The 22,483-nt window shown below is 47.7% G+C and overlaps 9 protein-coding genes across 9 annotated transcripts; 6 read left to right on the forward strand and 3 right to left on the reverse strand.

The window, feature by feature from the left end:
• Positions 1 to 121: 121 nt before the first annotated feature.
• On the forward strand, positions 122 to 1,848 carry V1508DRAFT_415302 (3-oxo-5-alpha-steroid 4-dehydrogenase-domain-containing protein). Its single transcript, XM_066940047.1, has 2 exons — positions 122 to 516; positions 570 to 1,848. Exons 1-2 carry the CDS (start codon positions 267 to 269, stop codon positions 1,460 to 1,462), a joined length of 1,143 nt encoding a protein of 380 aa, XP_066796541.1. The 5' UTR covers positions 122 to 266; the 3' UTR covers positions 1,463 to 1,848.
• V1508DRAFT_78099 (Ferroporti-1) lies at positions 1,721 to 3,933 on the reverse strand. The gene is made up of 3 exons (XM_066943055.1): positions 3,362 to 3,933; positions 3,120 to 3,301; positions 1,721 to 3,064 (listed from the first exon to the last, which is right to left on the reverse strand). Exons 1-3 carry the CDS (start codon positions 3,597 to 3,599, stop codon positions 1,979 to 1,981), a joined length of 1,506 nt encoding a protein of 501 aa, XP_066796542.1. The 5' UTR covers positions 3,600 to 3,933; the 3' UTR covers positions 1,721 to 1,978.
• Positions 3,934 to 4,844: 911 nt separating this feature from the next.
• On the forward strand, positions 4,845 to 7,603 carry V1508DRAFT_415306 (uncharacterized protein). Its single transcript, XM_066940048.1, has 3 exons — positions 4,845 to 5,156; positions 5,395 to 5,433; positions 5,491 to 7,603. The coding sequence occupies exons 1-3, from the start codon at positions 4,946 to 4,948 to the stop codon at positions 7,146 to 7,148; spliced, it is 1,908 nt and encodes a 635-aa protein (XP_066796543.1). The 5' UTR covers positions 4,845 to 4,945; the 3' UTR covers positions 7,149 to 7,603.
• Positions 7,604 to 8,506: 903 nt separating this feature from the next.
• V1508DRAFT_415310 (cytochrome P450) lies at positions 8,507 to 10,657 on the forward strand. Its single transcript, XM_066940049.1, has 2 exons — positions 8,507 to 9,800; positions 9,851 to 10,657. Exons 1-2 carry the CDS (start codon positions 8,744 to 8,746, stop codon positions 10,471 to 10,473), a joined length of 1,680 nt encoding a protein of 559 aa, XP_066796544.1. The 5' UTR covers positions 8,507 to 8,743; the 3' UTR covers positions 10,474 to 10,657.
• A 131-nt stretch (positions 10,658 to 10,788) lies between these two features.
• V1508DRAFT_461188 (uncharacterized protein) lies at positions 10,789 to 11,724 on the forward strand. The gene is made up of 2 exons (XM_066942796.1): positions 10,789 to 11,109; positions 11,156 to 11,724. Exons 1-2 carry the CDS (start codon positions 10,967 to 10,969, stop codon positions 11,637 to 11,639), a joined length of 627 nt encoding a protein of 208 aa, XP_066796545.1. The 5' UTR covers positions 10,789 to 10,966; the 3' UTR covers positions 11,640 to 11,724.
• Positions 11,725 to 12,191: 467 nt separating this feature from the next.
• Positions 12,192 to 14,080, forward strand: V1508DRAFT_384705 (uncharacterized protein). The gene is made up of 5 exons (XM_066937778.1): positions 12,192 to 12,419; positions 12,479 to 12,636; positions 12,693 to 13,011; positions 13,066 to 13,523; positions 13,583 to 14,080. The coding sequence occupies exons 1-5, from the start codon at positions 12,294 to 12,296 to the stop codon at positions 13,959 to 13,961; spliced, it is 1,440 nt and encodes a 479-aa protein (XP_066796546.1). The 5' UTR covers positions 12,192 to 12,293; the 3' UTR covers positions 13,962 to 14,080.
• On the reverse strand, positions 14,003 to 15,475 carry V1508DRAFT_384707 (mitochondrial carrier domain-containing protein). The gene is made up of 4 exons (XM_066937779.1): positions 15,156 to 15,475; positions 15,074 to 15,101; positions 14,945 to 15,023; positions 14,003 to 14,881 (listed from the first exon to the last, which is right to left on the reverse strand). The coding sequence occupies exons 1-4, from the start codon at positions 15,262 to 15,264 to the stop codon at positions 14,198 to 14,200; spliced, it is 900 nt and encodes a 299-aa protein (XP_066796547.1). The 5' UTR covers positions 15,265 to 15,475; the 3' UTR covers positions 14,003 to 14,197.
• Positions 15,476 to 17,310: 1,835 nt separating this feature from the next.
• Positions 17,311 to 18,465, reverse strand: V1508DRAFT_415323 (uncharacterized protein). The gene has a single exon (XM_066940050.1). It carries the CDS (start codon positions 18,360 to 18,362, stop codon positions 17,622 to 17,624), a length of 741 nt encoding a protein of 246 aa, XP_066796548.1. The 5' UTR covers positions 18,363 to 18,465; the 3' UTR covers positions 17,311 to 17,621.
• A 127-nt stretch (positions 18,466 to 18,592) lies between these two features.
• On the forward strand, positions 18,593 to 22,340 carry V1508DRAFT_415325 (tRNA synthetases class I-domain-containing protein). The gene is made up of 3 exons (XM_066940051.1): positions 18,593 to 18,830; positions 18,976 to 19,016; positions 19,070 to 22,340. Exons 1-3 carry the CDS (start codon positions 18,701 to 18,703, stop codon positions 22,091 to 22,093), a joined length of 3,195 nt encoding a protein of 1,064 aa, XP_066796549.1. The 5' UTR covers positions 18,593 to 18,700; the 3' UTR covers positions 22,094 to 22,340.
• The last annotated feature ends 143 nt before the right edge of the window (positions 22,341 to 22,483 follow it).

Here is a 22,483-nt window from a genome sequence, read left to right on the forward strand (position 1 = left end):
TCTATCCTCCTGTTGAGGCAAAGTCATCTTCAGGGGAGGCTGTGGTCATTGTTTGCTTCGTTGGGCGTCGCCTAAAGACTGCCAGATATAGAGTTTTATATGTTCGTCAAATTAAAGCGGTGAGGCCCTATTCGTACCCTTGCTTCGTACCACGGTTATTGGTGATTTCATTGTTATATTCATTAGTTTTTATTACCGGCGCATTTAAACTCTTGTGATTTCTATTCATATTCCGGTTTTTTTGATTGGCAACAACGATTTTCCCCATGGTTCTCCTATTCCTCAAGCAACCCGCAACACCAAAGTTGCCAATCATCAACCTGCCTGCCGTTGTGGAGGTTGATCGCGAAGAAGCTTCGGTTGATGATCTCATGAATGCGATTCAATCGTCTACAAAGCTGGCGCCGTCGAGGTTGAAGCTGTGTCTCGCGTCGTCGAAGACGGTCCTGGTACCCAACTCGCCACTTCGAGTATATGACATGCATGATGGCACACGCGTGTTTGTAAAGGATATTGGTTAGTTGACTTGAGCATGGTCGGATAGGGATGCTGACTCAAGTCGTGATCAGGTCCGCAGATCCATCGACGGACGCTTCTGCTGACGGCGTACTCAGGCCCTGTGTTCTTTCATATCCTATTCTATTATTGCCAAGCATTGGTCTACGGCACGACGTTTCAGCACACAGCATCTCAGATTCTCGCGTTTACGTTAATTACGTTACATTTTGCAAAGCGAATATTTGAGACGATTTTCGTCCACGTTTTCTACCGGCTCACAGTCTCATTCTATTCACTCTACTTGTACTTGTTTCATTATTGGTTGTTATCTGGAGTTTTTATGGCTTATTATATCTACTATCCGTCCTGCGCGGCGGCGACATCGGCCTCGTCGTTGATTGATCCGACTACTTCTGCTACCTCACCAACGGCTGCATTTGAGAGCGGTACGTGCTCGTCGTCGATTTCGCTACTTTCGTCAGCATTGGAAACAGAAGAAACTAGTTTGTATTTCCTCTCTGCGGTCTGGATTTTTGCTGAGCTTTCGAATTTTGAGACTCACTTGATCCTTGCCAATCTGCGCATTCGCTATCCGCGACCGTCATACTCCTCGGCCGCATCGAATGCGTTTTCCTCGCGGCAATCGCGCGCTATAGGTTCTTTGTCAGCGGCGCGCTTCGCGTCCTCAATGGCGTCATATTCTTCCTCTGGCTCCGGTATCGTTGCGCAAAGAATTCCCAAAGGATACGGTTTTGATCTGGTGTCTTGCCCAAACTACTTCTTTGAGTTACTGGCATGGACGGTGATCACCCTTATCACGCGCAGCCTAGCATCGCTTCTCTTCCTCATCGCAGCAGGCCTGCACATGTGGCGAAAAGCAGCCCGGAAGCATGAAATGTATAAAAAAGAATTTGGTTCTCAGTATCCTAAATATCGCAAAGTCCTCATTCCCTATGTCAAATGAAAACTTACTTTCATTTCGTCGTCTTTGCACTTTTTGGCTACCAATTGTTAGTACTTAATATGGGAATTCGTAATGTGTTATTTTTTGTTTATTGGGGCTTTGTTCGGAATATTGAGATTCATCTCTCGGTGTTTTTGCATTTATTTCTAATTTACTACAATACGTTTAGGTTCATATCATGTATATTACCTTAGTTTTTTTTCAAGTAACGGGATCAAGGGAACTAACAGATCAGTTAGAAAAGTATGCAGGAAGTGAACTGTCTTGACATACTTGCTAATGCTGGAGATGGCGCATATACGGGTTCAAGGGTGTATTACTGTAAGCTATATGGGGAGGGAATACGTCGTTCATATATATATATTTAAATAAATGGCAGCTCAACCTGCAGTTACTTCTCCAGACAAGTTCAATTGCATATTCCCAAGTTGTATATGTAACAGATTTTCTTTTCTACAGATTTTCTATGTAAAGAGATCCACAAAAACTCACCATGAACACAATAGCGCAGCGACATTAGACCTCATCGTTCAGCTCGCTTTGCTGAATAATTGTATCCTGCACATCAGTCGGCACTTTACGTCCGAGCCAAGATGGCCAATGTATTAAGTGCTTGCGCGTACGTCGCGCATAGACCGCGAATAATATTGCAGCGACTATTACCGAATTTGCACTAAGCGACGCAGGTACGGCAAACACTGCCGGCTTATCGAAGATGATTGTAGACGCGAATGATAGGAGTTCGAAAAAGTTCTGGAATGATGATTCGACAGATGAGAATGCGGTGCGTGACTCGGGCTCCACGCCTTCTTGGATGAGAAGCTGAGCGCAGAGATCGAAGCCCCATAGACCGATACGGGAACATACAACGGCAACGACCGCTACTGCTGTCGTCTTTGATGCAAAGACAAACAGAAATTTGTCCGTCGACTCTATTGGCGCGTCGCCAAAACTGGGTGAGCGGGAGTGGAATATCGCGACAGCGGCTACCACACAGCAAATTGCTTGCCAATTAACAAACCACAATCCTCCTCTGATGGCGCCAATCTTCTTCATGACTATGGGTGCGATCCAAGTTGCGGATAGCTCAAATACCACTGAGGCGGTGCGTAGAACGCCGACAACCGAAGGCTTGTAACCCACAGTCAGGAGATAAGCTACGAACTGGCCACCAAAATTTAGAACCGTGAAGTATAGACAGGACAGAGCAAATGATGTGAGAAACAATTCATGGTGGATGTAAGTCGACCAAGGTGAGGCGGAAGCAGGCACTGCTGAGTCAGAAACTACAGAGTCAGAAATATCATTCTCTGCCGCCAGTAAGCCGGCGTCTGCGGAATCAGAATCCCCTGCATGATCTACGTCAGAGGGTCGCGTTGCCAATGCCGGCACAAGTCTGTACACTCGCGCAATTGTAAAGTACTCAACAAAGACTGACACGATGTTGAGGATAAGCAATGTCCAAACAGAACCAAGGACAGTGAATCCAATCAGAAATGAAATCGCTAGAGGCCCAGCCATTTTACAGAAGAGGTCAATTCTTCGCATGATTGAGTTCAGTTGTCGCAAATCGGCAGTAGACGAGCCGGCGATGACCACGACCTATGTTAGAAGTCAGTATGGTTCCCAAGGCATACGAAAAATGTCCGGCATATACCCAATCGCGTTCCACCGACACTGTATTCATGATTGATGCGAGCTTCTCAACGCAAGCAAACGCGGATAACATCACGATGAATCCGGTCTTGATGAGCATACTCGTTGCAGATGCACCCACGTTCAAAATGATCATTGCCGCAAAAAGAGCGCATGAGCAGGCGACGGCAGCTCGCTGGAACACTTCATAAGGACCGTTAGTGATTTGGAGGCCAACACAAACTTCTTAATACGGGCAATTACCAATCGACCGCCGGACAACAACAAGCCTGTTGGTCTTATCAACTTGACGGCCCATAGCTGGCGCCAAAAACATAGCCGACAAGGCGCGCCATAACGCGTAAACGGACGGAGGAAGGAGGGTGCCAGGGAATATCGAAGTAAGGAAGAGAACCGCGGAGTATTCGAAGATACGCGAGTTCCAGGCGGAGAGGAAATGTGAGATACAAACTCGCGCCAGAATGTCGTTTGTAAGAGCCATCTTTGACTTGAGCAGGCAACTCGAGATTGACTTATATATGTCCAAGTGGATTTATGGATTGATGTGCCTGATCTGATTGAGTCTGTTCTCAGCCGCTCTCTCCAACCTGGAGCAGAAAACTTATTTTATAAACAGCGCCTGCAAATCCTAAGTGCTATCGCACGTGCTGATTGCAGTTGTGGGCGTGGCCAGTCAGGGACAACTGCGAATAATTATAGACCAGCGTAGCAAATAACCACTACGGTTCTCGGAGAGAGGGTGTGGGATACTAAAATACGGGTGCCACATGTGAATTTGGATATGTATATTCCAACACGTATTGACCAGATCTAATCAGGCAATTTCTAGACAATTTGCAATTCTACAGATTTACCATGCGACATTCCATTAAAAAATAACCGGTGCAATTTCCATATCGCATGATAAGAGTTAGTACTGCATGCGTACAATAATATGCCAAACCTGCAGCTAGGGCAGGGTACGTACACTTGGAGCCGACTTCACCCTCGAACCCTAAGTCGAGTCGTATAAGTCGACCAAACAGTACAATTCGAAGTCACGTGCTGCGAATTTGGTGAAGCCGAGCCGTGTCAAAAGTAACGCCTTTCGAGCGCGGTGAAATCAAGTTCAGGGTTTACAGTACACAAAACCGTTTTTAACATATTACAATGCCATCTAATTTCACTACGTATGTAATCTAGTCGTCTCGACAAGTACAGCCGCCCTGACGTCGTCCTCCGAATAAGCCCAGCTGCAGCTCTTGAGCCTCATTGATGCCTCGATGGTCTTCATAAGTCCGTCATCATACGCAAACATAAAACATTACTTTACGTAATACACTTGACCTTCCTTGACATTCCAAGTGAAGTTTTTCGTGACAAGCTCAAGTGAAGTGAAGTGCGACTTTGAGTTGACTACGAGTCAACTTCACGGAATCCAAAGTGGAGCCAGGTTTGCGTGAGCAAAGTCCAAGTGAAGCGGAAGCACTCAAGTCGACTTCGACTCGAAATGGCCCAGCCCTAGCTGCAGCAGCACTGTTTAGCGGCCCGGCTGCACACACCCCTTGCAGTGAGAATTTGCGATAGTGCCTTATTCGCCGAGTTGGGTTGTGTTTATGGCATACTTGTCATTATAATGTTAAATATGTGCGGCTCATTCCGCTTCCGGCTGTGCTGGGCTCGAAAGGAGGCAATGGGCCGCACAAGTTGCCGCGCCGCTCCCATGCTTATACTCTTTCTCGCCGCGCTTCTCTATTTTCATATTGTCGTACATTCCGCCAATTGCAATTTCGTTAGCTCGTTCACTGACGAATATAGCATATCATATAGAATTCTGACGCCGCTATAATGCTGACGAAGTCGCTGTCCTTACGGACCGCCGTCGTCGCGGCTCTCCTCAGTCTTCTGTTCACAGTCGCGCCCGCAAACGCGTTCTATCTGCCAGGTGTCGCTCCCACGGACTACGAAGAGAATGATCCAGTGCCGCTCCTCGTCAACAGACTCACTCCTTCTATGGATCCCGATGATCAGCAATTGCGAAGTGTGATATCATACGATTGTAAGTTTGATTCAATACATCAATCTGGTCCTCTGTACTCCTTTTGGCAACGGGCTTCAAGAGTACTTGGCTTTTTTTTGGTCCCGAGCTGAAATAATGACCATGTGTCGGGCCCTGTCGTATTGTGCGCTGGGCGTCCCTGATGTCGAGTTGTGCCTTGGGAAGCTGTGCAGCTTGACAGGACATGCGTGGAACCCATACAATTAATTGATCTGACTGCTAACAATCGTATCTATAGACTACCACCCCGCATTTCACTTCTGCCGCCCTCAGAATGGTAAGATTGCTAGACTAAGCCAAATGCGAGCAAGGATATGTTGCTGACTACTACAAGGTCCCGAGAAGCAGGCTGAATCACTTGGTTCGATCTTGTTCGGCGATAGAATCTTCAATTCGCCATTTGATCTCAGAATGCTGAAAAACGAGACTTGTAAGACACTATGTACGCAAACCTATGAGCCTCGGGCTGCGAAGTTCGTGAATCGTCGCATTCGCCAGGACTATGCCTTGAACTGGCTGATTGATGGCCTGCCAGCGGCTCGTGTGAAATTCGACGAGGTTACCAACACGAAGTTTTATTCCGTCGGATTCGAACTAGGCGCCGTTGAGGCTGACAAGGAGCCTTACTTGAGCAACCATTATGATATCGTCATAGAGTACCACGAGACTAGATCTGGAAAGTATCGTGTTGTCGGTGTCGTTGTTCAACCATCGTCTCGCAGGACGACTGTCGACGATAGTGGTCTCGTTCAGAACTGTGATGTCAATGACAAGCTTGCTCTGAATCGAGACACCAATACTCAGGTCACATTCACCTACTCAGTCGCTTGGACTCCTTCCGCGACTGCCTGGGCCACTCGATGGGATAAGTACCTGCATGTTTTTGATCCCAAGATCCACTGGTTTTCCCTCATCAACTCCTCTATAATTGTTATTTTCCTCACTGGAATGGTTGCCATGATCCTCATGCGAACTCTACACAAGGATATTGCCCGCTACAATCAGCTCGATCTTAACGAGGATGTTCAGGAGGATGCTGGCTGGAAACTTGTCCACGGCGACGTATTCCGCACGCCGAAGAACTCGCTTATTTTGTCAGTTTTCCTCGGCAGTGGTGCCCAGCTGTTTGTTATGACTGCGTTCACCATTGTTTTCGCTCTGCTTGGTTTTTTGTCTCCGTCCAGTCGTGGATCGCTGGCTACGGTCATGATAGTTTTGTATACGCTTTTGGGCTTTATTGGTGGTTATGTATCGTCTCGAGCATACAAGACTTTCGGTGGTGACAAATGGAAGGCAAATGTTGTCGCGACCCCATTGCTTGTCCCTGGTGTTGTGTTCTTGACGTTCTTCTTCCTGAACTTTTTCCTGATCGCGTCCGAATCCTCTGGAGCTGTTCCTCTGGGAACGATGATCGCCCTGATCGCTATTTGGTTTGTTATTTCCGTCCCCTTATCAGCAGCGGGTTCATACTTTGGATTTAAGATGCCAGCTATCGATTCTCCGGTTCGAATCAACCAGATTCCTCGCCAGATCCCGGAGCAGCCGGTTTATCTTCGGTGGGTCCCAAGCATGTTGCTTGCGGGTATTCTTCCTTTTGGTGCGATCTTCGTTGAGTTGTACTTCATCATGAACTCGATCTGGTTTCATAAGGTTTACTACATGTTCGGCTTTCTTTTCCTCTGCTACGTCATCATGGTCATCACGTGCGCCACTGTCACAACCTTGATGGTGTATTTCCTCCTCTGTTCCGAGAATTACCACTGGCAATGGCGCAGTTTCTTCACCGCGGGCGCGTGCTCAATCTTTGTGTTTTTGCACGCGATTTTATTCTGGACATCTAAGCTCTCCTTGGGAGGGTTTGTCAGCAATGTTTTGTACATTGGATATAGTTTATTGATCTCATTTGTGGTGTTTGTGTTGACCGGATCTATCGGCTTCGCGTCAAGTTACGTCTTTGTCAAGAAGATATATGGCTCGATTAAGATTGACTAGAACCATACAGTTAAGATCGCGTGAGGACTGATACAATTCTACAATTGGAAGGAAAGGCGACGGAGTTGCGTCGGCATCCATTGCGACAGTATTATGTGACGATACGATTGAAAACGCTACTTAAATCCTTCCTATTGTGTGTAAAATCACGGGAGACTCTTACCGGATGATGCAAATATAATTAATACTTTCGTTTTCCAGATACATAGTTTATATTCTCATTTATATATCTTTTGTTGGTGCTCTAGTTCAGTATTCGCCTGGTTATTAAAGCGTTCGTTTTGTGTTCTTGAACATGGTGGCTACATATGGCATCTATACCTATGTATGTGTTTTTGTCTTATATTTGTAAGTAGTGTGTACGGCTTGTGTTCAAAACTGATTTATCAAATCGGGAGCATAGTTGATTGCATTGTAACAGTAAACAGGGCAAAACATCTTGACATAATCTTATATAGTCAGTGCTGATATAGGATGGAAGACGTACTAAGCACATAGTAACCGTAGCAAACGAGAACGTTCTTTGGTCGGCGACGACTTCTCGGTATGGGTGCAAAGAAAGTCGCTATGGCGTGTCATGTTACTACGACCCTCGACAGCAGGGCAAAGCCTTAATTGCCGGGATCGATAGTTCCGTTCGTACAAGGAACTTAGATAGTATAGAGCTCTGACCGTCCTAATGCTGCAATCATCCGGACACTCCAGTCCAAAAGAGCCACCTTGTGCACTCGTCAAATCAATGCTCCAGAGAAGATATCAGGGTCAAGTCCAAGGAGAGTCATCCTGTTGGCGTACGACTACTTGGCCAACACTGATCTTGTCACCCGGGGGCTGGGCGGGAAACAATATTGTGGAGTGATGGTTTACCGTTGCTGGGGCCTGCGACAGGCGAGTGCTGCTCATAATCTCTATGTTCTGGGTCAGAAGGGCCCTCAGGCCACTGTCGTAGAGTTCCTCTCCGTAGTGCTGTGTAGTCTATGGCCAGTGAATGGTCATTACTTCCCGGACATGCATGCGCTGCGCCAATGCCATTTCTCTCACAGCGGGTTCACAAATTACTGCTACCTATAAAATTGCTTCAACGGAGAATGCATTAGATACCAGTCGTATGGTGCCTACCGCCGATAATTGACAGAACATCTATGACTGTCATTCGAAAGTCTCACAGCCGGACTCAGGGCTCAGACGTCATAGTGGCTAACCCGATGTCGGAGAGATATGAAGAAATTTCTTAAAGCAACTATGAACAGAAACTGGTGCCACGTCTGTCATTTTGCGTAAAACCGTCGAGTCCGTAAAACCGTCGGGGTTATTTTACTAGCGAGGTTCCGGGCCGGTCTCGGACCGATGTATCTAGATCGTGCCGATGTTCCACTGCATGTATGCGGCGCTGTCAGACGCGAGGGTCAACTTGCGAGAAGTTCCCTGAACAGAACAGATGGTGCGCGTCATATCCGAAATAACTCCCCCTCTGTCACTAGTCTGTTTGACGCCCAAGTTTATTTAAGACTGCGTTTATTCCCGGCGGTTCAACAGACCTGTCGGTTACTTACCAATTGACTTCTGGGCAAACTCGACGTCTTGAATGACAAATTATGGCCAGCAAGAAGTTCACAGTGTCGTGCGCTGGCGTTGTGGTTTACGTCGCCTATAAAACGGTTTTGAAAGGTGCCTCACTAGGCACTTTGGGACTGTTATGGTTCCTACTCTTGACAGTCCCCTGGCTGTTGCAACTTCTCTTTCTTGTGCTAGTCTACAACAACTTTCTGTCGCCGTATAGGCATCTTCCCCTACCTTCGGACAGGCCCCATTGGTTTTTCGGTCATTTCTATCACCTACATAATGAAAAGTTACCGGGGAATGCCCAGTTGAAATGGTTCGAAGAGAATCGTGAGTCGTCTTTTGTTCGCTACTACGGCATCTTCAGATCAGAGCGACTGGCACCGACGACTCACGCAGCCTTGCAAACTATACTGCAGACCGCTTCATATAGCTTTGTCAAGCCCGACTTGACGCGCAAAACGCTGGCCCTAATCATTGGCGATGGTCTTCTTAACGCTGAAGGCGACTCGCATAAGCGACAAAGGAAGTTGCTGATGCCTGCCTTCTCGTTCGGGCACATCAAGTCCCTCACACCAGTATTTGTGGAGAAATCGCTTGCGCTGTCGAAACATATTGCACGCATGCTCGACAACGATGCCGCCGTCTCGGACGACAAGCTATCTACTCCTGGTGAAAAGATAATCGATATTGATCCACTAGTCCACGCGACCACGCTTGACATTATATTCAAGGCAGGGTTTGGAACTGAGTTCAACGCGCTTGAAAACGAAGATGACAAACTCGTGCAGGCATACCGTAATGTATTCATTACTCGCAAAGCAACGAATTGGTGGCGGTTTCAGGTGGCCATGGAGGTATTTTTCGGACCTGGCGTGATCCCAACAGAAAGAAACAGGACCGTCAAGGCTTCAAAAAGAATAATTGAGAAATTTGCAACCGATCTCATTCGCGAGAAGCAGCAGAAGCAAAAGATCGCAACGACATTTGGCAAGAGTGCCAGTACCACCGATAAGGATATTTTGAATATTTTGATTGCGGAAGGAAAAGGAGCGTTGACAGAACCCGAGATCAGGAACAATCTTATGACATGTATGTACTCATACTCATTGCAGATGGGTGTAACTAATATTTTGTTGCAGTCCTTGCTGCTGGGCATGAGACGACATCGTCGGCAACTGTCATTGCCCTATATCTTCTGTCGAAGCATCCCGAAATCCAGGCTAAACTTCGAGCCGAAATTCGAGAGCACATCCCAGAGTACGCGTCTTATCGAACTGGAGACAAAATCGATTCGTTGGCATCCCTCACATATGAAAAAATCGAGAGCATGAAATATCTCAATAACGTCTGCCGAGAGTCGTTACGACTCATACCGCCCGTTCCGGTCACCTCTCGTCTAGCGGCAGAGGACACCATGGTGGACGGGGTTCTCGTCAAGAAAGGCACGTTAATCTTCATCGTCATCACTGCCATTAATCGGCTCAAAAGCCTCTGGGGTGAGGATGCGACTAAGTTTGATCCGGACCGATGGAACAATATGTCGCCCGAAGCACTCAGCCCATACTCGTTTCTCACATTCATTCAAGGTCCGCGATCATGCATTGGCCGGAGATTTTCGGAAATTGAATTCAAATGTCTGCTGATCGCTTTGATTGGACGATTTGAGTTCGGTGAGCGTAATCCAGGCGAGGAACTTGCACTTCGTAGTATGATCACGACCAAGTTTGTCAATGGGTTGTCGCTGAAAGTGAAATATGCCTAGTTGCAGTAATTAACAATCATTAATTGCCCTCGGTAGTTATCGCGTGGTGTAGTGTGTTACGTATGATATTACATTATTATCTGTTTTTCATGTAGGGGTTTTTTTGGATGTGGTCATAGCAGAATACATGTTCAGGTAGTTGTAATCTTGGTTTAGAAAACATCTATACGTAAATACATCAGCTACACGTTCCTATAGACTGAAATATATAGCTGTCATTTGCAGCACTGGCTGCTCTTCATATATTTTCAGGGGTTCGGCTGTGGATGTGGCTCCGTCGGACTTGCGGGGATTTCCCGAGCCAATGGGGGCCACGTCGTATAGGAAGACGCTGACGTAGCAAGATAGCAGAGATAATCCTTCAGACTTCCCTCGCAACTAACCTCGCTCTCCAGTTTGACGCCTGCGCTTATTTAAGGCTCTGTTTATTCCCATAAGGCTCTGTTTATTTTAGTGAAAATATGGCTTCTGAGCTGCAAACTCGACGCGTCAAATGACAAACTATGGCGAGCAAGAAGTTCACAGTGTCGTGCGCTGGCGTTGTGGTTACGTCGCTTATAAGACTGTTTTGAAAGACACCGCACTCGGCACTTTGGGAATATTATGGTTGTTACTCGTGACAGTTCCTTGGGTGTCGTGAGCTCTCTTTCGGGTTCTGCAATAACTTCCTGTCGCCATACAGACATCTTCCACAACCCTCGGACAGACCCCATTGGTTTTTCGGTCATTTCTATCCCCTACATAATGAACAGTTACAAGGGAATGCCCAGTTGAAATGGTTCGAAGAGAATCCTGAGTCGTCTTTTGTTCGCTACTACGGCATCTTCAGATCAGAGCGACTGGCACTGAAGTCTCATGCAGCCTTGCAAACTATACTGCAGACCACTTCATATAGCTTTGTCAAGCCCGACTTCGCGCGCAAATCACTGGCGATAGTCGTTGGCGATGGTCTTCTTAAGGCTGAAGGCGACTCGCATAAGCGACAAAGGAAGTTGCTGATGCCTGCCTTCTCGTTCGGGCACATCAAGTCCCTCACACCAGTATTTGTGGTAATCAGAATATCTATTGCCGCCATTAATCAGCTCAAAAGCTTCTGGGGTAAGGATGCGGATAAGTTTAATCCGGACCGATGGAACGACATGTCGGACGAAGCGCTCAGTCCATAATCGTTTCTCACATTCATTCAAGGTCCGCGATCATGCATTGGCCGGAGATTTTCGGAAATTGAATTCAAATGTCTGCTGATCGCTTTGATTGGACGATTTGAGTTCGGTGAGCGTAATCCAGGCGAGGAACTTGCGCTTAGCAGCATGGTCACAAGCAAGTTTGTAGATGGGTTGTCTCTGAAGGTGAAATTTGCGGAGGAGCTGCGGTGGTTGACGAGATCCTGTACGCGATAGCTATCACATGCGCAGCGTATTAGGACGATGTTCGTCTGTTTGCTATGTAGATATTAGTTGTTTCATAGACAGCACACATGTTCCGAAGCCGATAGCATCGCGCGGTTTAGCAATAAATATGTTGGGCCACATTAGGTCCGTCGTGTACAATTAAAACATATAGCTGTCATTTGCTGCACTGGCGGAGGCATCGGAATTAATGACTATTATACAGCCAATTCCTGGAAGTACATATATATCATAGTATAACCATTAGCAAGTGACCGAGGGGGAGTTGTGTCTGTTCATCAAATTGGGCGGCAGAGTTTTGGATACTTTTTTCAGGGGTCGGGGTTCTGATCTTGAGCCTCGACCGCCCTCGACATGCAAGGTATTGGGATGGCATAAATATCAAACAGAGAGATTGATACTAAGACCGCCATGGCATTGCCAGCGTTTTTGTCACAGATCGGGAAGAGCCTGTCTTCGCCTAGTGACCTGTCGAATCTTTTCTCGTTCGATTTCTCATCGCCTGACCTCGCGACGCTGCAGAACGATGTCCTTGATGTAAGACAGGAGCGGGGAGCGAATATGCTCTTTCAGCACGAATACTAATGTTGAAATAGAAGTCTTATGACGTATCAGCGCAGGTCCAGTCGAGGAACTACTTTTCGGGGGATTGGTCTGGATTTAACGAGTTTGTACTGTCGTATGTTACATTCCTCCGCGATGTGGATCCGTACGATTTGGCAGAATCGTATCCGCTAATAGAGAAATTGTTTACGTATGCATGTACTGCATTAGTATATGTAGCTGAGTATTCTAACAATAAGTTATCAGGGATCTGCAGCTTGCATTTTCGAACAGACGTGGCGTGATCTTGACACCGATAGTCGGCAAACTAGCTGGCTTTGTAACAACTCTCGCAATATCTCTCGATTCGGAAAAATACTCAAACGGTGATGACATATCGATGGACGTTCATGCAAGCAATGGTGCTACGGGAGAGCTCATGCCGCGGACGAGCGAACTTGCAAAGGTCCTGTTGAAGATGTTTAACTCTATTCGCGGCGAGCGAATGACGAACGAGAATACCGAGATCAGCAAGAAAGAAGTGATTTTGTACGTTGCTGTGCTTTTATGTCGTGCGTATTTCAAGGTTAGCTTCTCTAACTCTTTATCTGCGTAGTGTCAAAGACTGACATGATACCAGCTAAACCAACCCTCGGCCTGCGCCAATGTGTTCTCAAATATTCATACGGCTAATATTGCGTTCTCGCGGTATCCACGATCACAGAGAGTCACGTACAGGTATTACCTAGGACGCTTCTACTTTCTACGACAAGAACTTTTACGAGCGCGCGCGCATCTCTCGTGGGCGTTCAATAACTGCCACTCATCTGCTGTCAGCAACCAGCGCGCAATCTTGACGTACCTTATCCCTTCGAATTTACTTTTAGGAGTAGGCACGAGACCGCAGTTGTACGAAATCGCAGGCGAGACATTGCGAGAAGCGTTTGGACCGCTGGAAATGGCGCTCAGAAGTGGAGATTTGTATGCGTTTAATGCGCATTTGGTGAGATATTTTGATTGGTTTGTGGCAAAGAAGATGTTCTTGTTACTGCGATCAAAGGCCGAGATTATTATTTTTCGGAACTTGTTCCGACGAATGTGAGTTTTTTTGGTCCCCTTACGATTCGATGAAAGAGGTGGCCTAACAGATTCCACAGCGATGTGATAGTTGCTGGATCAACATCGCAGCTAGGATCAGGGACTAAGCGACCGAATGATCTTACGTATGATGACCTTCTCGTTGGCATTCGTCAGTCGACAAGACAGAACAATCTGGCGCTCGCAGCACACGCGGCAGTAGCGTCGCCGGATAGTCCTGCGATCTTGCCGTATAGCGACTTCGCTGAAATGTCATGGACATACGATGACGTTGAGAATCTCTGCATTAGCTTGATTGACCAGGGATTTATGAAGGCAAACATATACGCACGTAGCAAACTGCTGCGGCTGATGCCATCTGGTGGGTTCCCGCTAATTGCGGAAGTATGGGCGGGAGGACAAATTTCTGGAGATGAGGAGGCATGGATGGATAGATAAATAGACAGATGACGCCCTCATGAATGGAGAATGTAGAATATCTTGTATACTAGGTGTATATTATCTCATCATGAACTGTTACATAGGATCCATCACAGTATCGTACAATCTAATTCAAGCAAAATACGTGCATTTCACCACAGACCGTGAACAGCTGTCTATACTGATGCATTACGCTCCAAAGAAACGCAACCTACGTCTGTTATCTAGTCACCGGCTCTGATATATGTCGGTTATTATAAAAGTTTATCAAAGAACTTGTGCGTAAGCTCGACGCCGACAAAAGTCGCGGCGTTAGCAGGGAACGAGCGCGCAAGAGCAGGGCCTAGGCCCGGGAAAAATGCTTTGACGCCGCCAACCTTGTAGATAGATCTTGTGACTCGCGCGATGTTGGTGTGGGTCTCGGATGACTGGAGCTGGGATTTGATTGTGTCAATTGGGAAGATCGTGATCCACATGGCGACACCAGACATACCACCGGCAAAGCTGATTGCACCGAGTGACATGCTGTTGCCGGCTGGGGTTAGTTCCTTCTTGAGGTATTCGTATGTGGCAAAGTAGATAGCTGACCCAGGACCGTCACGGCACACAGTTGCGAGAGAGCCGCGCATCAATGATCGGATACCGCCTTCCTTGTAGAGCTTCTTGACGACGTCCAAAGGACCGCTGTACTTGTTCACACCCGACTGGCCTTGAATCTGCAAGAGCACCTTAATCCTCTCAAATGGAGCAGCGATAAGCGTCATTGGAATAGCGGAGAAAAATCCAGCTGCGGAGATCTGGGCGACGGACAGATTACCGCTCGGCGCAACAGGGGTGACGGAACTGACTATGCGCTTACCAAGATCGTAACCCCAGAACGAAATTGCAAACATGGGAGTGACACCGAGTAACGGAGGCGAAACACCACGATAAACTCCCTGTGGACGGAACTGTTAGCTGACATGTTATGCGACCATGCAAATCACTCAAGAGGGGCTTACCAAAAGGCCATCTTTCGCGACAGTTTTTTTAAGGGCATCAAGTGCACCGGAATAGACACCCTTTTCGGCGGTTTGCAGTCTGCGAGCTTATTAGATATGATTCTATAGAACATATGTAGTGGTATTTACCTGACTTTGATGAGATCAAATGGATGGCCTATTCACGTGTTAGCACTCGGGACAGAATAACAAAATCGGCACGACTACATACCGACTAGAACGGCGCAGATGCCTCCGACGCCACCGGCAGTGAAGGACTTTATCTGTCCAACAATTGCCGATGCCGTCACTGAGTCTGTGATTTCCGCGGCGTCAGACATAGTTTCGTGCGGGGAAGGCTTGGTTACGGACGTAGCTGCAGTTTTTATAGTGAGAGAAGATGTAGGGCGACCAGCGAAATGCAGTAGGGACAGGGAAGATAAAGGATATAATAATATTTTCGGTATACAGGGGATAAGGTCATCAGGACGGGACCGTTGTGGTAGAAGCCAGCCGAGGCTCGCTCCGGGGAGCGATCAACTAACACTTAGTGGGTTTGCTTCCTCATCACCCCGCAACCCCACACAAGCTGTCATGAGATACTAATACATCCTATCACTACACGAACAACGTTCTCACATTGCATTCTTCGTCACAATTGTAAACAGTCAATCGCAAGATACAAACCGTAACTAACACCAGATCAGTATAATTGAGAAAACATATGCAGTATATTAGAGCAGCCGCACAGGTTGCACCTTCATTAGTTTACTTCACCGGGCCAGCGGTGGTGGCTGCACGTGATAGCCGCTTTCCCCATATGACCGCGGCAACCCGTTCCTTTCCCGTGGCCTCCGTGGCTAATCCTTGGAATTGCCCGGCGACGTAATCATTCCCACCGTCAGATCTGTTCTTCTACCTCATTTTCATTAGTCTCATGACAGATCAGGGCCACCAATTTCACGGTCCCAGTCGTGGGGGCTATGGAAGCTACAGCTCCTACGAGAGCGGCCATCGCGGCGGACATCCATTCAAGGTACATACTTCCCTTCTACACCTGCATACATACCTTGAATGTGTCTGATTTACATAGCGTCAGAGATCTGATAGCGGCGGTCATCGTGGCGGGCACCCTGGCAGCCGCGGTAATTTTCGCGGTCGTAGAGGAACTTATCAAGCACACAACAATCGCGAAGGATATGCCTCCGGCGGAAACCCCGGTCATCGTGGAGATCCTTCGGATATAGTATTTGACATGGCGAACACACTTAGTAATCCGTGGAAGGATCTTGAGGACGAGTTGGGATTAGATCATTGCCAGGTCGACATCATCGAGCGTACGGGAACAAGCATAGAGAGTTTTCCACCAATAGCGTCGCCTGAACATGAAAGCAGCCTGGTCCATCCTGTCGGAGCAGATATCTCGATGTGCGACGAGCCAGATGTAGATGTGAAGCAAGACGAAGTATCGAACGCAGATGAGATCAGTATCGTCATTGACAACGGCATCACTGCTCGATGAGAATTATCGGCTTTTACTACCTCCGCTGTTTTGTCACGCAGAGACATGTAACATATTGTATGTAGAATAAAGGGTGCGTTATGCAGGGACATGGCATTGGGAATAATGTTTGATAAGGCTGAGCTTTGTTTTCTTCGGGGGTCCTGTTGACTAGTCAAAATGCCAATTGCCCTGTCTGCACTTCTGACCGGTCCGCACATTGTTAATTTCACACTTTACTGCTCATACTATAAGAATGATTAAAAAAGCTCTTCGCGTAGCTGTTCGGTTATGCGTTCACCCCTGGAGGCTGGTCTGACTTTTACCGAGGTATCGTGATGTGAAAGTTTTGCTAACTGACCAAATAGTTCCGTCGTTTCTCATCGCACATGGAATGCGTTAGTCCCCCCTCAGTCCAATCACCACCTCGTCAACCACAGATAATTGCAAATATTTCTCCAGTAACGGATATGGGCTCCACGCCGGAAACAAATAGTCGTGACGACAGCCGTGCCTCGCAATTATTCAACACGCCTATATATCCGTACGACGAACTTGCCGAGATCAGACAAGCGGACCAACCTATGGATATTGTCGAGTTTGTCAACTCACGAAAGAGATATGCTCATGAAAGCTCGAGCATGATCGATATGGCATATGCAGACCTCCGGATGGAACTTGCGGTCGAAGCTGTCACTATAATGGATGTAAATGATAGCGGCATCGTTGAAAATGACGCTGCCGTCAATGCTGACAGAACAGATGGCACAGTCAACGATGACAGTGCAAAAACCGAGCAAGGACGGGAGCAGGGGGAAATATCTCTGACGCCAATCGTAACTGCAGTGCCCCCTGACGCTGATGACAAAGTGAATATACAACCAGCCAGAAACTTAATGGCACGATTGTGCTCTTTTTTTTATTAATACCCACTGATACAACAAAGAAGTGGAATACTCAGTCTGTGGAAAAATAATTGACCTGATTGCTTTAGCGCGCCAGACTTATGTTTTTGTACAATGATACTGTTATCTACATTTCTCCTTCCAACTTTCATCCGTAGTATACAACGCCTATAGTCCTTATAATACATAACCACACTGCGTTTACTTTATCGTACATCTCCCATGCAAGTACATATACAGCCATATTTGTTGGTAATAATTACATGCCAGAACAGAAAATTATAATTTGTACTTAATCTTCCTGTTCGATGATCTCTGGAATGAGCTCTCGGGCTTCGCTGTATTCCTCAGGATGTTTTCCAGATATTTTCTTCTTGAGAACATCGACATGTCGCTGTACCCATTTGAGATCTTTCTGCACTTCTCTCACGACTTTTATGCCTTCGGTGTACGATATTCTTGTCTGTTGTAATCGCGTAGTGGTTAGTTCTTGCAGTTGCTGGAGCTCACGTGCCTTCGCATTCAATAAACCCGAACTTTGCGCCTGAACCACTACCGCTCTATCTAACAGCATAGCGTCAAATGCTTGAAGAAACTTATCCGTCACGTATTCCGACGCAGAAAACTCCTCTGCCTCCTCCACGGTTCCTGCGTCAGATCCGGCATACGACGACGTGGAACTTGTCGCATCGCCGTCGCCGTCATTCTCATTTTCCTCATCTTCATCGTCGATGTCATCGCTGTAGCCCGTGAACACAGATCCAAATCCACCGCCCACCCGCCGCCGACCTCCGCTACCGTAAGATACTATCGATGATGCGTCGCCGACTGGCGGTGATGCCTGACCGCCAGAGAGATACGACGCCAGCGAGTTCGAAGACGCGTATGACTGCGGCTGGAATTGTAGATCCACGGGTACTAGCGGATAAGACAGCGCACGCGGTCGTCTGCGCATGCGTGCAAAGGATATCTGCTGGGGAGCTTGCTGCGGACTTGCTGAGCTGGCATCCGTACCTTGGGACGACTCGCCCATTGCTGGAGCGCACAGAGTAGAGGTGAGACTGTCGAGAGTGAAGGCCTTGCAAGGTTCTCAGCTGGCGGCTGAGGTATAGTTGAAGTTAATCGAAGCCCCTTCCCGCCCGAATGGCGAATTCAGGAGCGAAGGCGAACTTGACAGAGGCGAAGGCAAACGCTCGTCCGATACATAACTGCGTCGAATATCGCCGTGATCCACCGCGCGAACGCCGGGTGACTCAGCCTAAGTTTGTCGCGCACAAAATTTGAAATCTCGAAAGGCCATAACCTCTGACTCTTGAATTACTCTTTCCTAGTTGGCAAACTACTCTCTGCTCCACTGATACGCCGGACCAAATGGACTTTCCCCGTGAGGAAGAGCGAGTTCTCGCTCTGTGGAATGAGTGGGACGCCTTCCAGACCAGTTTGAAACTCTCCGAGGGCCGAAAGCCGTTTTCGTTCTATGACGGTCCACCATTTGCTACTGGTATGTAACGTTCGTTTATTAATCGTTTGCCACGTAGTTGAGTAGCTGCACTGGCAGTCAATGTAATTGAGCTGCTTATACGGCGTCAAGGAACTGAATCATTAGATACGGGACAATTGAAAGAATGTTGCTAATCTTAGGGTAGGTACACCTCATTATGGCCACATTCTGGCATCGACCATTAAGGTACGCTCATGCCAGTCTATCCACTACATGATTTGGTATCTTATGTCATTTAGGACATTGTTCCTCGCTATGCTCATATGACCGGTCACTACGTCGAGCGAAGGTTCGGCTGGGATACCCACGGTCTCCCCGTTGAGCACGAGATCGACAAGCGCCTCGGCATCACCGGCAAAGAAGACGTCATGAAGATGGGAATCGCAAAGTACAACGAAGAGTGTCGCGCTATCGTCATGAGATATGCGTCCGAGTGGCGTAGCACCATTAGTAGACTCGGCCGTTGGATCGACTTTGACAACGATTACAAAACTCTGAATATGTCATTTATGGAGTCGGTCTGGTGGGTTTTTGGCCAATTGTACGAGAACAAGGCCATATATCGCGGCTTTCGTGTCATGCCATATTCGACCGGTTGTACTACTCCACTCTCTAACTTCGAGGCGCAACAGAATTACAAGGATGTTCTGGATCCCGCAGTTGTGGTCGCGTTCTATCTCAAGGATGACCCCAGTACTGCCTTATTAGCATGGACGACTACGCCATGGACACTCCCGTCGAACTTGGCTGTCGCGGCACATCCGGACTTTGAGTACGTCAAGATCCACGATGAGAAGTCCGGGAAAAACTACATTCTTCTAGAGTCATTGCTGACCACTCTCTACAAAAATCCAAAGAAGGCAAAGTTCAAGGTCGTCGCCAAATACAAGGGTTCCGAACTGAAGGGCTGGCTCTACGAACCGCTGTTTCCGTACTTCTACGACGAATACAAGGATGTTGCTTTCAGAGTTGTCAACGCCACTTACATTACAGATGACAGTGGTACTGGTCTCGTCCACCAATCTCCAGCTTTCGGTGAGGACGATTTTAACGTTGCCGAGGAGAACGGAATTATCAGCGACCTTCGACCTCCACCAAACCCGGTAGATGACAATGGTAACTTCACCGACCGGGTGTCTGACTTTGCTGGCCAATATGTTAAGGCTGCTGACCGCAAAATCATCAAACATTTGAAGGACAAGGGTCTGCTGGTTGTCGATGGTCAGCTCAATCACTCTTACCCGTTCTGCTGGAGATCCGACACGCCTCTTATCTACCGTGCCGTTCCTGCGTGGTTCGTTCGCATCAAAGAGATCATCCCCGACATGCTTGACAACATCGCGAAGACACGGTGGGTTCCGTCAGTTATTAAGGAGAAGCGGTTTGCGAACTGGATTGCAAACGCTCGAGACTGGAATATCTCTCGTAACCGATATTGGGGCACTCCTATCCCATTATGGGTGTCTGACGACTACGAGGAAATCGTCGTGATCAGCTCGGCGAAGCAGCTCGAGGAGCTTTCTGGGTGCGGACCGTTGACCGACTTGCACCGCGATAATATTGACCACATCACGATTCCATCCAAACAGGGCAAGGGCGTCCTTCGTCGCGTCGACGAAGTCTTCGACTGTTGGTTTGAGTCTGGAAGTATGCCGTACGCGAGCGGTCACTATCCATTCGAGAACAAGGAGACGTTCCAGGCTGCATTTCCTGCAGACTTCATATCTGAAGGTCTCGACCAAACTCGAGGTTGGTTCTATACCTTGGTTGTCCTGGGTACTCATCTTTTCAACACGTCGCCATTCAAGAACTGCATTGTTACCGGTATCGTCCTTGCGGCTGATGGTAAGAAGATGTCGAAACGTCTCAAGAACTATCCCGACCCTGGTCTCGTCATGGACAGATATGGATCTGACGCGCTGAGGTTGTATTTGATCAACTCGCCGGTTATCCGCGCAGAAACGCTCAAGTTCAAGGAGGAAGGTGTCAAGGAGGTCGTTTCCAAAGTTCTTTTGCCCTGGTGGAATTCATACAAGTTCTGGGAAGGACATGCCGCACTTCTCAAGAAGACCGAAGGCATTGATTTCAAGTACGACCCAAATCTGATGAGTGCAAACGTTATGGACAAGTGGATCCTGGCTTCGCTACAGACCCTTATACAGTTTGTCCACCAGGAGATGTCAGAATACCGGCTCTACACTGTCGTGCCTCGTCTGCTGAACTTGATCGACGACATGACCAACTGGTACATTCGATTTAACCGGAAACGACTAAAGGGCGAGTCTGGCGTTGAAGATAACGTTGTTGCCTTGAATACATTGTTTGAGGTTCTATATACTTTGGTGCTCACGCTTGCTCCTTTTACGCCTTTCCTTACCGACAACATCTACCAGCGACTCCGCCCATTCATTCCAGCTGAGCTCCTTCCAGTGGACTCGCGGTCTGTACACTTCCTTGAGTATCCCGTTGCCCGTGTCGATCTCGCTGACGAGGCGACCGAGCGGGCTGTCGGACGCATGCAGAGGGTCATTGAGCTCACCCGAACTCTCCGCGAGAAGAAGAATATCAGTTTGAAGGTCCCACTGAAGACTTTAGTCGTCATGCACGTCGATCCACAGTACTTGGACGATATCCGTGGATTGCAGCAGTACATCGTCGAGGAGCTCAACATCCGCGACCTTATCTTGACGTCCGACGAAGAGAAGTACGGTGTCGTGTACAGATGCGAGGCTGACTGGCCCACGCTTGGCAAGAAACTCAAGCGCGATATCGTGCGCGTCAAGAACGCGTTGCCGAGATTGACTTCGGACGAGGTCAAAGGATTCGTGAACACTGGCACAGTCACTGTTGACGGCATCGACCTTGTGGAAGGCGATCTCCAGGTTATCCGAGGATTGGATGCCGACAGCGTTGCGCATGGCCACGAGACTAGTACCGACCAGGACGTGCTCATCATTCTCGATACCACTATCTACCCTGAACTCAAGACTGAGGGTCTCGCGCGTGAGATCATCAACCGTGTCCAACGTCTCCGCAAGAAAGCGAGCTTGAACGCTACCGACGATGTGCGAGTACAGTACCAGATGCTCGAGGACAAGATTGGCCTGACTGAGGTTTTTGTCGAACACGAAGCTTTGCTGAGTAAGGCTCTCCGACGACCGGTCGAGAAGCGCGATGACGCCGAGGTTACGGAGGACGTCATTGTTGACGAGGAGCAGAATATACAAGATGCTAGATTCTCGTTGAGGCTGCTTAAGCTTTAAAGTGATAGAATGTATACAGATAGCCTAGATTTGATACATTAGATCAAACCGTGAAGATGTATAAAAGGGATTGTGATTTTTTAACTTGTGTGTCGTTCTATATTTCGGTTTATACAGTGATATAACGACATTCATGGGACCATTCTTCTTTTGAGAGTAGCGGATTTAGACGTCCGCACGTAAACGTGAACAATTACACTCGCAACAGGAGAATTTGAATGCATTTGGACCTTCAGTTATCTCGAAACTACATCTGCATCATTTTCCTGGTCGTATTGCAGATATGGTTACAGCTAGCTTAACCCGCTGCAGCAGTCAACAACCCACATTCAAGCCAGACAATTTGTAAACCCGTATGCTAAAGAATGGTATGACCCACCGTTGTTCCTC

The sequence above is a fragment of the Lipomyces doorenjongii genome (genome assembly GCF_038497915.1).
Source record: "Lipomyces doorenjongii strain NRRL Y-27504 unplaced genomic scaffold V1508scaffold_17, whole genome shotgun sequence".
In the NCBI taxonomy this organism is placed as follows: domain Eukaryota; kingdom Fungi; phylum Ascomycota; class Lipomycetes; order Lipomycetales; family Lipomycetaceae; genus Lipomyces; species Lipomyces doorenjongii.